The sequence below is a fragment of the Heloderma suspectum genome, chromosome 3 (assembly GCF_057233095.1).
Source record: "Heloderma suspectum isolate Gila_16-S chromosome 3, 16-S_ref, whole genome shotgun sequence".
NCBI classification, from domain to species: domain Eukaryota; kingdom Metazoa; phylum Chordata; class Lepidosauria; order Squamata; family Helodermatidae; genus Heloderma; species Heloderma suspectum.
In genome coordinates this window covers 203,447,342-203,463,021 of record NC_139460.1, presented here as the reverse complement: position 1 = coordinate 203,463,021, position 15,680 = coordinate 203,447,342, and the positions used below count along the sequence as shown (strand labels likewise).

General features: G+C 41.8%; 1 protein-coding gene across 1 annotated transcript in view; it reads right to left on the bottom strand.

Annotated features, from left to right (window-relative positions):
- Window positions 1-1,042: 1,042 nt before the first annotated feature.
- Window positions 1,043-15,680, bottom strand: part of GRID1 (glutamate ionotropic receptor delta type subunit 1) — a 1,081,869-nt gene continuing 1,067,231 nt past the window's right edge. The window contains exon 15 of the mRNA XM_084841879.1: window positions 1,043-1,698. Within this exon, the coding sequence (XP_084698005.1) occupies window positions 1,270-1,698 (429 nt within the window). The 3' untranslated portion in view covers window positions 1,043-1,269. The remainder of the gene's footprint in view (window positions 1,699-15,680) is intronic.

Sequence of the window (15,680 nt, the reverse complement as noted above, 5' to 3'; positions counted from 1 at the left end):
TTGACACCAGACTGCCATTTAGAACATCAGGTCTAATTCAGCCCACAGAGGAAAAAGGAAAAAGAAACAACACAGAACCTACGCTTCCTGTCATTTAAGAATTAGGCCTTCAGCGATATTGTATCTATTGTACAATTGATTCTAATCATTTCCTGTAGTGCGATCACATCCTCTCAATCAGATCGAGCTGCCTGGGATTTTATTTCATTAAGCCACGGCTCCTCCCAACATCTCGTTTTTTATGTGCAGTGAAGACACACATATATGAAGAAAAAAAAAAAAGCCAGTACATGTTTTGCTTAGCGGTGCAGCCTACAGCTTGCAAATTCTTCATGAACCTCCAAAGGTATATAATGCATACACAGGTGTCTTCCACGGGACAACCCCCTAGCTGGATGAGGAAGCATGTATGCAACCAAGGTGCTTGGCATGCAGTTACCCCACTCATCTCTGATGCAACTGCAGGGGCATTACACATGGTGTATGAAAATTGGAGATAGTACCCTCAACGCTTCAAGAGGAGTCCTTGATTTTATTCTTCCCTGCCAGATATCCGATTGGCATAAATGCTTCTTCTCAAGCTTACCACCTTGCACTTGAACAATAGGGGCCTGCATATAAAAGGGGGGGATACAACAGATTGGTTTTAAAACCTGCACCTGTAACACAGTGCAATCAACCACTGTGCAGTAAAGGATAACTGCCGCATCCTTGCAGCAGCAAAGGAGTTTGGTACCCTAACTCTACTTCCTGGACAACGTTAGTGGCATTTCAGGCTTTGTTGAAGTACCTGGTGTTACATTTTCTGGGAGAACTAAGATCTTGAGCGAAATAGCAGAATCTGAGGCAAAAGAAGTGAACAGAATGGGGCGGGGGGTGCACGCACTTGTTTTTACAGCAAGAAATAGACCATTTTCTCTGCTTCAAAAGTCGGAAATTAGAACAAGAACCCAAAAAGGAGTACCAGTTAAAATCCAGAGAAATCTTTTACTGCCCTCAGTCCCAGTAACAGGTCTTCTTTGGCACGTGAGAGTGGTCACAAGTAATTTGCCTTTTTTATTCATAGAGAACAAAATTTACAAAGTCATTCATACATTTTTTTTTCTTTTTTTTGTATTTTTTTTGTTTGTTTTTTACCGACTTTGAAAATTGGGAATATTCAAAATACACTTTTTACCCCACTTCATTCTTTCATTATTTACAGATATATACAAGAAAAATGTAAGAGTTTTTTTAAATTGTATTAAAAATCTCTGCTGGTTGATTTCGTTATATGGATGTTCCATGGGATGGTTCCATGGCTTCTGGAATTACTCCCCCTGGCACAGATTGAAATGACATTGGGATGGGGGTTTTAACAGGGCTCTGACGAAATAGTCCTCCGTTTGGTGATCTGTGTTTACACTGCATCGAGGGCATGGTGGCTGAGCTGCTGAGAGGCAGCGGCAGGTTGCTGCCAGAGGCACCTGTAAGTGTCCTGCTGGCACCATGGGTTGCCTGTTCTTGTAAAAAAGAAGTGACTGAAAGTTGTGTGTTCTGGTATTCACGGACAGGCTCTAGAGTCTGACTTGGTGGCATGCCACCAATCTCCAAGGCTGAGATTTCAATGGATGCTGGGGAGAGTTGCTTGTGAGCTAAGTCTTCATCAATTAAACTGTTCATACGCCTATGGACCTGTTCCAGGTTCACTTCTTTATCCTGTGAGAGAGGAGGGAAAAGCTGATTAATCCCAATGCATGGCAGGCTCTGTCACTATCCAAAGAGAAGATGGTGACATATTTGTGTAATTCCCATTTAATTCACCCCCAGTGAAGCCCAAATGTATGACTCTGTGGCCACATGGTCCAGACCACTATTAGAGAGTTTACTTTGGGCTGCCTTTACTATTTGGAGGGGATGATCTAGATCAGCTTTACCCAACCTGGTGTCTTCCAGATGTTCTGGACGTCAGCTTCCATCAGCCCCAGCCAGCATGGACAATGGTCAGGAATGCAGGGAGCTGTAGACCAAAGCATCTGAAGGGTACCAGGTAGACCAACGCTGATCTCAATCAAGCTTCTATTACTTCTGACTTACCAATCCCAAAATAGCTCACCAACCAGGTATGGTAGGCCACCAAGATCTTAATCTCCTGTTTTTTGCTATGTACTGGAACTGCAACTGCAGTTATCAAACACCTGATAGTATACAGGCAGTGGACTAGGTTTTGGTTGGTAAGACACAAGTTGTGCAGGCTTCACCTAAAACATGGCAGCCCAAATTTTAACAGATGGCAGCAGTGGTGGCCGGTGACTCCAGATCTGGAGGGGCTCTGTTTCCATTCAGGGTTTTAGTTACCACTAGCCAAAACTTTAATGGTGCTATCCAAGGTGCTGAAACCTATTCCCAAAATGGGTTCAGTGCCTTGAATAGCACCGTTAGAGTTTTGGATGGTGGTAACCAAGAACCCTGAATGGAATTACAGCTCCTCCGGAACTGGAGTCACAGCTGCTGCTGGATGGCAGAGCACTGGGTTGGATGCAGATTTAGGCATGTGCAACTGGGCTGATGGAAGCAAACTTCCCTGTCCCCTACTCCCCATGGCAGACTTTGCTTGCCACCTCCCAAATGCTACAGAGAGGATTAAGGTCCCCTGCTGAATGCAATGGGCTGTGATGTGGGGGAGGGAAGGGGCAGAGACTGGAGGGGTTGCTATGGTAGGAAGGGATGGGTAAGTCTTCTTCCACTAGCCTACCTGCACAGCCTAAATCTGGATCCTACCAATTGCATCATACCACATCATTGTTTTGGCCCTAATTGTGACTTTCGATAGCCTTCCGGGCACAAATCCAAGTAAAACGTTTGACAACTAATTTGATCCCTACATACCTACAGACAAAAACAAACTTCTCCCTTATTTCTTGTTGTGCACTCTTAAGAGCAACTGAGTGCCCTTTGATTGTACTGTTGTACACCTTCAACAGTCTGGTTTGTTTGTTTGTTTTATGTTCTCACAATGGAAATGCACAGTAGTGGAACCTCAGTTAACATACACAGTAACAGAGAATTGCATGATCCCCACTCGCATAAGATAGTACACTGTTTCCTTCCGTTGTTTATGTGAAATGCTATGTGTGATGTGGTCCTGCATGTAAAAATGTAATGAGCAGGGTGCCAGGGTCATACTGTTGGGACAGAGAATCTGGCAAACAGTTTGATAGAAGGCCAGATGGAAGGCAAACAAGGAAGAACGACCTGCCATGAACTAAAGTCTTATAAATTGGTATATAGAGAAAATAACAGATATTGGAAATCACAGTAGGGGGAGCAGCATTTGATATGTGTTTGTAGGTGGATTATACATATAAATTCCATACCAGAAACAAGTAAAACAACCTATTCAGAAACCAAATTATAGTGTGACATACCCTATACTAGACATCCATGCACTTGCCCCATGCCATGGAAAAATGACACCTGTCCATTCTATGGGCCAGTTCACGCTTACATTGGATCCCACGCAAATATTTTAAGACCACGTAGGGGGCACTGTTGGGATCACAGCTGGGAAGCCCTTAGGCTGTTCTCTGCATGAAAGCTGTCATGTGGCCAACTTGATTTGTATCAAGAAGCCTGAGCGGGGAGCGGGGGAGGTACCACCACAGTGGCTGCATATACTGCTCATGTGGCAAAACCAGTTTCTAGCAAATGGTGCTGCCAATTTTTGCTCAAAGATGTGCACATATGTACATCTAGTGTCACTCAAAGATTTGTGCATTTGTACATCTAGTGCACATATGTACATCTAGTGTCACTCAAAGATTTGTGCATTTGTACATCTAGTGCACATATGTACATCTAGTGTCACTCAAAGATTTGTGCATTTGTACATCTAGTGCACATATGTACATCTAGTGTTACTCAAAGAATTCTGCACCAGCCTGAATACCTGTCTTTTATATGGGGAGAAGAAAAAAAAATCTGGCAACTCACCTTGGTTTTAAAAAAAGCCAATCCAGTTTGGTTTTTGATCAGTTGGCAACCTTATTACATCAGGGTTGCCATATGTATCAACTGGCCCCATCTTTCCACATGAAGCTTCAGAGAGTATCGTTGCAGAGACTACACACACACACACATACAAAGCACCCTAAATATGCAGCTAGGAATGCCTATGAAGAAATGCCATTCTCCCGATTCAGATCAACAGTATTAGCCATTCTGACAACTGAGGAAATATACCAATTCAAATTCATTTCCCCCATGATCTTGAATTTCATAAGGTCAAGAGAAAGGCAAATTTCTGGAGTGCTCTGAACACTTAACTATGAAAGACGGGTTCAGTGGGCTGTGACTATAAATGAGGGGACTGAAACTGAAGAAGAATATCATTGCAGCCCTCTTCACTTAACTGATGACTGACAGAAATGTCCAGAACATCTCATTTAATTTGTGGACTATATGAAACCTGCACATTTTTGTCTTGATTTTAAAATAGGATGATGCTAGTGTATCTGGATATATTTAACTACTACCTGGATATACAACCACTAAGAGCAAGCAGTGTATTCTCAAAGTGTGTGTGTGTGTGTGTGCGTGTGCGCGCGCGCGCGCTATCTGTTAAATTGGCCACTTGGTTTTTGCAGCTTATATACTGTATTTGTAATTACCTTTAAGGAAGAAGAGAGAGGCACACTAATTAGATGGAAAGTTTAACATAGCATAACAACTCCATAATTTTCATCTCTGGGAAGTCATAGGACTTGAAGACTGGATTGTTAATAATGCAGTTAAATTATATTCAGAATATTAAATGAAATACTTTTGTTTTGTCTATATCTTCAGATTTTTTTTTAGGTAATGAATTTGAAGTTTGTCCCTTGAGTTAATAGAATTGATGTAATTAGGAGAAATAAGCTTTCTAAATTCTATCACTTACTGTTAACAACAAACAAAGATCAGCATAGCAATTGTGTGCATAAACTGAGAAAATATCTAAATTACACAAACCCTAATGAAGCATGAGTCATCTTTTTAAGAAAGGATCACAGTTTTCATTACCTTTAAATCAAAAAGAGATTTGTTTTATGATATAAATAACTTTATTTACCTTCCCCTCCCCGCCCCCAGTTGTTACTGTTTTGATATAATTGCTGTGAATGTTTAACATGTCTAATGTTTCAGTATTGAAAGCCACTCTCGGAATTACCATTCCAGTACAGTCTTGAATTTAAGGTGAAGTGGGGAACTTTACTCAGAACAACGGGTTGTGTCCAGTGGTGGCTTTGTCTTAGTGGAACATGCTTCTGCAAGTCAGGGCACCATTTTTTCCCAATCCACTCAAGCCCCCCCCCCCATTTTCCAGAAAAGCTGCTCTGAAGTTGGGGGGACACTCCCCCACAACAGAATGGCTGTAGGAATCCTATGGAGATGTTTTTGTGGGGGGGGGGGATTTCAGGATTTCAGGAATCCCGTGTGTGTGTGTGTGTGTGTGTGTGTGTGTGTGGAATTTCAGGAAGAAAACGGGGACTTAACACCGTGTGTCACTGTCCCAGTTCAAATTGGGGCTACACGTACTTGCAGGAAAGTAATTCAAAGTAGCATGCATAGCTCCACTATGTGTGCTTAAGGGACCATTTAGTTTGGCCCCGAGGGAACTTAGGATGAATATAAATGACTAGTTTCAGCACAGCACATCATGAACTGTAATGAAAGTGTAACTTGCAAAAGCTACATCTACATTGAAACAGTCGTGAAATCCATGATTCAGCTGTAATTGTAGGCAGCTGGTCACTCTGAATGAGGCTGCACATCAAGAGATGCATTCACTTAGTTCAACGGATCCTGGATGAACATTGCAAGGTAGATTGGGATGTGCATCTGATCAGCTATGCATGTGGAAAGCTGCTTCTGCATGAAGATTGGAGGCAATTGGGTGTGATCATATGCAACTCTGCATTGAATTATGGTTCTGAAACTTTCTTGGAATGTAATTGATGGGTCCCGTTCCATGAAACATTTAAAATAAGGAATTCACAATTATTCGTGCTCATTTAATATGTATTCCTTATTTCCTCCCCATTTTTTTTTTTAACCCTACTGAATGTTTTCTAAAGCATGATCCTAGCAATGTTAAGCATGCGCTCGTTTCTCTCTCTGGCTGAAATCAATGGGAGTTAAAAGAGCTTAACATTGGCTAGATTGTATCCTTCATTTTTCATGGACCTGGGCCCAGTAATTAGCATCATAAGAAAAGGAGTCATAACCCAATGCAGGGTTAAGCACGATTATGACCTGTCACAGAAGCTGGTGTTGCACAGCATCTTAAGACACTGAACTACAAAACTGCAAGTCTCCCTGTCAAATCTTGGCTCTGCTATGATTGCTTATGGGGGCCTTAGCAAACCACTCTTCTTCAGCCTTAGCCCCACATCTGCACTATGGAGATACTAACACTGACATACCTTACAGGGTGGTCCTACCAAGACAGGCCTAGTGCCATAATCTGGCATCCTGGAGCAGTTGCTGAGGCTCTGGGGCCCAAGCTGGCCTCACTGGTGCTGTCGCCTGTTTTGGGCCAGGCTGCCCTAGCCTGGGTTTGGGATTACCTAGTGGCAGCATCGGGCACCTGTGAGCAACCCACAATTTCAAATGTCCTATAATTCCCTGGAACAATGCTACACCAGGCCATTGTGAGAAATTCAAATAGTGAGTAGCTTGCATCCTCCCATCATAGATCACAGTGCAGCTTCATGGCACGGCCACGCCACCAGAGGAGGGCACCAGACAGCACCTTTTGCTGGGGACCTCCTCAGATCTGGAGCCAGCTAGGTACCAAGGTTATGTGAATCACTTTGATCACTCTAAAGCTGTATATAAATGCTTAGTATTCTTTTTATTAGTATAATGAAAGTCCCCACAAGGAATGTTTCAAAACAGTGCAATAGTACTGGCTACGCATGAACTAGCAAGTACCTTGAATTGGGCCCACATGGCTTAAAAACTGAATGTCTGACATGTCTCAGGATATCAGTCATGAACTTTCCAAGAATGTGGCTGCTTACAGACTAACTGAAGGGCATCCCAAGTCTATAATGGATGGCCAGTAAGGGAGTCATTTTGAAATTCTGCATTCACTCCCTTTGTTACTACTATCCAATTTGTCTAGTCCATTTGCAAGGCCATAATTCCAATTCACTCTGTCAGAATTTGACAGAGGAGAAGAGGTTTAGCTATAATAATCAGCCTGCTGAAGGGAAGAAAGAGGAGGAATAACGTATGTATTTTGTTGCCATTTTTAAAGTATCTACTATGCACTATTAAGCCAAATAGAGTGAATAAACAGTTGGTTTTTAATATAAATTAATTTATGCCCTAATTAGTCAAGGTTTTCAATACTTGGCAAGGTGTAATCATACTACATAGATAAATGTGGAAAATAAGACTCACTGGTGTACATTAATTTAGCACTGGCAACTGACCTAGTCAAACATCACTTAATGCTACATAAAATTTGCTGACTGCATTCTGAATCTGAGTACAGTTTTGCTGGGGTTAGTTTAGCAATTACTATCTCTTATTAAATCTGACTGGAGCTATATCTCCAGAGTCTACTTTAAGATCTGGTTTATGTGCTGCCATTATAGACCCAGCTCTGCTGTGAAGCTTCTGCTCATTCAAAACAATATATATTTGTTTTGTTTTTAATATTTATTTTATGTATTCATTATTGTGTGTATATGCCACTTTTTTTTGACAATGTGTTCCTTGTAGTGGCCTGTAAGAAGTTAAAAAAAGAACCAAGCAATTTATGAATACAGCAAATATATAAAAATAAGCAGGAGGCAATATAACATATAAAAACCATTAATAATTTCCTCAACTATAATGTATAAAGCAGCTTTTTCTAGAAGTGTGAAAAATGTGTCACTCTATTTTTGCAGTTATTTCCACTGTCCTGCATGCTGGCATGGCGTAGCATAGTACACTAGTCTGTGAAGAAGGGTATGCGATTTATGCAAACCCAATCAGAATCAGAACTGCGTTTCAGATACATATCAGTATCCACAACTTCTTATCACGCTCCCCATTTAAAAGCAGAAAATAAATCAAGGAGGGCCTCAATTGTTGCACTTTGTGGTTTGCACAGTTAAGGCTTTTTTTTTCCAAATCTGATAACAATATTTGTAAACCTGCCCATTGGGATACTTATCGGCAACAACAAATGAGCCATTTGCTCTTTGGGGGCAAAAAATCATGGATATTTATGTCATCCGCAAATACACATAAAGGTCTTGTTAATCCTGACTTTGGTTATTCTCCAGCAGATCTATATCAGGTTGGGAACCATCCGAAGTTCCTGAAGCTGGGATGGAATGTGATCATTACCTAGGTTTTGGCCAACTCCTTGGCCTAAGGCAAGGTCACCCATAGAGCAGCACATCCTGAAGATTAACTCACAGAAAGCAGAGTGTAAAGTACCATAAGCAAGCATTGCAGATACTATTATATTGTGAAAGCTAAGCATTTCTCAACTGGGATGAGATAAAATTTGTTGTCCCTCTCAGCACATGTTCACCCCCATCCAACATCCCATGTCTAGTTACTCTTGAGTAATGAAAAAAGGCTAATGATTGGGTGCAGGGGAAGGAAGGGGGTAGAAAGCCAACGATGACCCCAAGTAAAGTGTTTTTTTAAAATGTATTATATAAGATATTAAATTGCATTATATTACATTAAAATATGTTATCTTGCTGACAGGTTTCCTGCTTTGAAATCCTTTAGGACTGTTGATCAAAGTATTGCTGCAGAGAACAAAAGCCTGTCAAAGAGCGATGCACTTCGCTGTCTACCCACGTTGACACATAAGATCTTTTTACTTCCAGCAGCAGCATGGTACCAAACCATGTGCCAATCATTCCACACAGCAAGGTGTTTTGTAAGTGCCTGGTGTGGCAAACATGTAAATACAAAACAGGCTGCTATGCGGAACAACCAGCACATGAAGATAGCTTCAAGGAGTTTCTGTATGTTGGTCATATAATGAAAAACAGCCCTTTGAGAGGCAGTTGATCATTGTGCAGGTCTGGGGCACATGGGCAAGGAATCGCAGGTATTCCCTGGGAGAGGCCCTCTTACCCACAGAGGCCCATTTGTCAGGCACACGTGAAAGGGCTTCCTCTTGTATTGCTCCCAAACTGTGGGCTGCGGTCCCTCAAGAACTACAATTGCCCCCACCCCACCGCAGTCTCTTGGCTTTTAGAAAGGGTGTGAAGACACATATTTTTATTGTAGCTTTTTAAATTATGCAGTTGTTTTTAACCCTTTACTGTTTTTAATAGTGTCATGCTGAAAATTTCTCCCACACTTTTTTCGACCATTCTCATTCAATAGAAGAGAAATTGCTTGTGAAAAGAAATTCAGTTGTGAAGAAATTTCGGAGAAATGCTCATGGGTTGGGTTTGGGTTTCTTGGGCTTACCTTACTTAGGAAATGGCTGGGGAGTGAGCACATGTCCTGTTTTTCATTGTACAGTCATATGGCAGCCTGTAGCCTCCTCAACTTCCTACACTTCAGTTAAAGCCCAGCGGAAGGCATCATGAGGTAATCCTCCCATGGGGCTTTTTCAGATCAGAAAGTGCAGGCAGCCTGGGAGGCTAGTAGTGATTAGGTAAGCTCAAAAACACCACAAAAATAAACTATAAAACACACTGAGAATGAGGCAGAACAATGGACGCCCCTTTCATGGAGGAAGAAAACTTTCAGGAAACTGGAGGACCGTTTTTGGCAGAACACGAACGCCACCTCACCCCTGGAGCTGGACACAACACTGCCCACACCTGCATTATGGTGGATGCAAACTGGGGGCCAGCCTGCCAGCATAGTTGATGCTGTTGCAACACGAACAACCCAAAAAACTCTTACCAAAAAAAGGCAGAAGCTGTGCTCCAAGCCCTGCCAATGGGGAGCCCTACCTGCGAGAAACTGTTGAGAATTTAGGGATAGCAGAGAAATCCACCATGGACTCCAACGAGGCTGGATTCTTTAGAATCTGCCCCCCCCCCGAGTCCATGGCAGAACGGACTACCCCCCCGCCACCCCACAGAATCCCCCCGGGACGGACCATACCTGGTCGTCAGCAGGTCCAGTCCATCCAGCTGCCCTCCACCGTCTGCCGCTGCTTCCCTTCAGATTTGCGTAGCCTATTACAGCAAAGAGCAGGGTCGCAAATGGCGTAGTGGATGCCGTTTGCGTCCCTGCCTTTTGCCATCATAGGCTACGTAAAGATTTACGTAGCCTATTACAGCAAAGAGGAGGGGTGCAAATGGTGTAGCAGATGCCATTTGCATCCCTGCCTTTTGCCGTGACAGGCTACGTAAAGATTTACGTAGCCTATGATGGCAAAAGGCAGGGACGCAAACGGCGTCCACTACGCCATTTGAGCCCCTGCTCTTTGCTGTAATAGGCTACATAAATCTTTACGTAGCCTATGCCGTAGGTGTAAAAAAAGATTTACATAGCCTATCATGGCAAAAGGCAGGGGACACAAATGGCGTCCACTACGTTGGACACCATTTGAGTCCGAAGACCGACCGCGGCCAGAAGTCAGGTAGCGGCCGGCACCAGCTGGCAGCTCTGCCGACTTGCTGCAGAGCTGGCCGGGGAGGATTCCAGGGGGAGGGATGGATCGCCTCTGGACGCCCCCACCCGGAACAAGGTAAGGGATTCTTACATCCCTATGAGAATTTCTCCTCCCCTTAGAGAAATTCAGTGAAATTGTCTCCCAAATTTCTTTGCCTACAAACAAGGTAGAGAATTTCAAGAGGCCACTTGCACACAACTCTAGTTTTTAATGCTTGTTGTTGTTGTTGTTGTTGTTATTTTTAGCAAAGGCAATAAAAAATGTTAATAATAAATATTTCCGTCATGCTGTCTCAAGTCACAATAAAGTCACCATATTCTTGCATTTAGTTGTAAATTTTATCTTCCTTTGCATAACTGACATCGAATCATGCTTTTATTTACACAGTGTAATAACGGAGACAGCCATTTCCCGTACAGGATTGCATGGAGAAACCTTAGTGTGAACCCAATATCTGGCCAGAAGAAGGTTCCTATGTGTAAACTAATCCTTTCTGAACAATTACTTATCTGACGATGAAACTAACATGAATTCAGGAGCAATCCTATACATGTCTAGACAGAAAAAAGTCCTACAACTCCCAGCATTCCCCAGTTAGCATACTGGTTGGGATTGGGAATGCTGGAAGTTGAAGGACTTTATTCTGTCACAACATGCATAGGATTGTACCCTTAAAGACCCATAATGATCAAACTGTTATTTGCTTTTAGATAGCTTCTTCTGTCTTCACATGTAGTATCTTAACTGTGTGAACAAATCAGATATTGAAGTTAAATGGTTATCCCAGTAGTCACTGTCACATGGCTCAGTTGTCCTTGTTTATCAGGAAAAGTCACTATTTTATTTCATTTGGCTTTGGTAAAACAATGTCCCTGTTTTGCCTTTCAAGGAAATATTGGGGATGTCTTCTAAAAAGTTTGTTTCTGTGCATTATGCACATGCATGCACTAAAATCATTTAGATTTTAGCACCTTTCCTCTTCCGGATCCTTTGTGAGGCTTCATATTATTTTCTTTTAAATACAGTTTTATAATAAGTTTGCTAGCCTAGCATACCCTGCTTCAGAAGCCACACAAATTATGCTACTTCAGAATAAATGAATACACTGAGAAAGCAGAAAAAACCAACCAGCAATGTGAAATAATTAGGGTGGGGTGATCACTGCTTTCAGTATAGTACAGAAGAGTGTCTTTATTTTTTTCTGTGAAGAGTATACTGTCAATGTAAATATAGCTTAAATGAGTCTGATACAAATTGTTGTGGTTACGTTAGTCCAAATTCAAGACTTGAAGGAGTTAGGGTGGTATGACAAAACTTCTGAGGTTGAAAGAAATGAGCTTAGTAAAGGGCCATTAACCAAAATGGGTCTGGGAAAAGGGCATTATTGCTGAACAAAATGGCTTTTATGATTGGTTAAAAATTGTTACCTGGTGGAATATTGCTGGCTAGCAAGCTTTTTGCTTACCTTACCTCAACTTCTTTAATTTAATTAACTTTAGAAGTTTCTATAACAAGGTTTTTTCCTGTTATAGTGGGTGCTATTTTTCTGTAGAGATGAAAAGCTACACACGTGCACACACACACATCAAATGCCATGGAAAATGAAGATGCTGCTGTATATATATTAAACACCCAAGTCATTCACATTGCTTCTTTCACCACTTTTCTGAACATAGGGACCAGCTCTGAGACAAGGAAAAGGATCTCTTTAGCCAATCAGTTTGTATCTTCAGGTGCAAGGGCTGGGCTGTATCCAGTTAGTTCTACTTAGAGCAGGCCCATTAAAATAAATGGGACTTAATTTAGACTAACATTAGCCACAACCCTCTGTGAGAGATGAGTGAATGTAGGATGTGACAACTGGATCTTTGTGACTATGCTTACATGAACAGTTGTTTCAGGCTCAGTGGGTTCAGTGCAATTGCCATTTTCCCATGGATGGACCCTTACTATAGTAAAATGTGAATTGAATAGTGGGATGCCAAAAGATCCCACATCAGTGCCATACCTCTCTGGGGCTATGATGCTTATGTAGAAATTGCTTGTATGATCTGCTCGTCCAACATGAGTCTTTCATTCAAACATTAATGGGACTGTGAGGGATCTAGCTACAGGGAAGCGGTGATCATAATGTACCCTTAAGATATGAACAAGTCATGAAAGAGTAAAGAGGAAGCAGAGGTATATTCCCTGCCCCTAAATTGTTGAGTCATATGAGGGGGGAAACACAGAGATAGGGTCATTCCCCTTTCTCGGGTTGCCTCTTTCATCCCTCGATAGATAGATAGATAGATAGATAGATAGATAGATAGATAGATAGATAGATAGATATAGATCTTGCATGGTCACCTCTTTCCTACAGAGTAAAGCAGATGAAACTATCACATAATTTTACAGGACACAGCCTCTTTACAGTGAAATAGTCCTGAACTGATGTTTGTACATAAATAATCTGTGAATAGTACAGAAGTAAGGCACATTCTATAATTGTCTAATGCTGTTTTGCCTTTGTTCATGGGAGTCTATGAGTCTTTTGGAGAGACAACGGCGCACTGGTGAATTTGAAATTTGGAGAATACTCTGGGCTTCATGTTGATGTTCGGGTTTGGTTGGTTGGAATAGATTTCTTTATGTTTGAAGATACTCAAATATGATGAGAGTAGTACGAGCCAATAGCAGTACCACTACCAAGTACCTCTCTCCTTGTATTGGTGGTGATGCTGTCAGGTAAGAACATGCACAAATCATATGCAGATTTGTCAGATCAGAGCACAAATCAGAGCACCCACTGTGCATGCCAAAGCTCCTAGGTTCAGTTCCAGGCATCTCCCAGTAGGATTGGGGAAGAGTTCTGTCTGAAACCTGGAGAGCCGCTGCCTGCCAGTGTACACAACACTGAACTAGAGGGACTAATGGCTTGACTTGGTATAAAGCAGCTTCCCATGTTCCTTCATCTCCAGAAAGCCTGCAAGCAGGTCTTGACAATAGCCCTCTGCTCTTGCTGGGACCCCAGCAGCTGGTGTTCAGTGATATACTGTTTCTGAAGATGAAGGTTCCTTATACTAGCAGCAGTTGAAAGACATTCACCATAAATTTGTTCAATCCCCTGTTAAGTCATCTAGGCTAGTGGTCATCACCACATCTTAGCACTGTGTGAAGTAGTCCTTTTCTTCTTTCTTTCTTTTTTTGGTCTCTCCTGAATCTCGTGCCAATCAATTTCATTGGGTGACCCTGAGTTCTAGTATTATAAGGGAGGAAGAAAAACAAATCTGTTTTCTCTATCTTTACCATGCATAAATAAACTCAGTGGTGGTGCTCTTAACAAAGAGGTAGTTGATGGCATAATTGACACCATTTCCCAGTCCTTTGGTGTGATTCAGTCATTTCTTCAAAGCTTGTTTTCTAACTGCTGTGACATAAATGCATTTGATATTGTGCCAAATGCACAGAAAGAAACCTTGCAGACCTCCAAGCCTGTATTCCTTATGCAGAGAGATTTGGTTTCTGAGCCCCCATCAAAACTATTTCATAATTAGTTGAATGCTGATGACTTCCCAAATTGCCAGTGAAGTTAATGAGGGATGTTAGAGATGCATGAAGCCACCCTGACCCCACAGATTAAATTTGTTAGGCTTATTAAAACTTTTTCAGTCCCTTGAAATTCCTCATGTTTCACTCGAGGGAGGACTTTCAAATTCACTTTGTTCAGATTTCATTTTAGGCAAAATACAATCGCATCCTAGGACTGTGTAGAACCTGTTGAGACATTGTACTTGTATTCCTGCAACTGTTTTAGCTTTCATTCAATTCTTCAAATTCTTTTTTATATTCCACCAAGAAAGATCCACACATGTATCTGAAATAATTTAGGAAAAAAATGCTTGAGGCTGACTGACTGACTCTATGCATCAGTGGGTACCCCCCCACACACAAGACAAAAACCTGGAAATTGAACACACATGATCAAAGGCACTTAATTTCTAGAAAAATCTTGAAATAGGACATTTGTTTCTTTCTTCTTCAACATGAGAGAAAGGAAGTGTACCCCAAAACGGTGAAGGTATTTTTACATTATACAAGCAGGTGAAACTTCAAAATAAGTTTACCTTGGGAATGGACCCTCCGGTACAGACCAAGCCAAGTTGCATATAGGATGGAATGTTGCCTTTGTGAGTTCCAGTCGCCTGTCATGCACTTGAATCAGGCTTGGATTATGGGAGAGGCAAGGGATGTGCACCTATATATAAATGGCTACAGGGTTTTGTAAAGTAAGGGAGGAGCCATAGATCAGTGGCAGAGTACATGGTTTGCATGCAGGAAGTCCCAGGTTCAACCTCAGCATATCTAGTTAATAGGACCCCGGCTGCAATGCTCAGGAAGACCTTTGCCTGAGATGCTGTTGGGGTAGTACTAATGGCTCAATGGTTTGACTCAGAACAATGCAGATAAAGAGCGCTAGGGGAGGATGAATGATTACATTTTCCAGGAAAATGCCACATCAAATGAGGAGTGTTTTTTTATGCATGCCAAGATCTTTGAAAATGGTCTGACTGAAAATGGCGAAGCTGAATGCTGAGGAAATGTGTGATTTGGGCCATTGAGGTATGCATTCGCTGCAGGCAACTAAAGTGGCAGGAAGGGCGAGCACATGGGAGGTTTCAGGGAGCGGTTACAAGCACTATGCAATATTTTGTTATAAATGCTCACCATGGTTCTGAGACCCAGCCTCATCTCATTGGCAATCTCCATGGGGTAAAAGAAAGGAAGAAGAGAGGGGGGAAAGGATCAAATAGTGTGGCTTGTAAGTATAGCAATGGAGCAAACAGGCATTCCTAGGCCACTGAAAGCTGATGATAGTAAGCCAAACATTTGCAAATTACTTTCTTTACAAATTACTTTATTTATAAATTACTTTCTTTAAAAAGTGTGTAAGGGGATTGCTTTGTTTTAGTTGGGGGAGTGGACAATACTTTCTCATTTCCCCGTTCCCCCTGATAGCGTTGCCCCCAGATTTATTTATTTTTTCATCATTGATCATTCATATTCAGCTATCATTCTC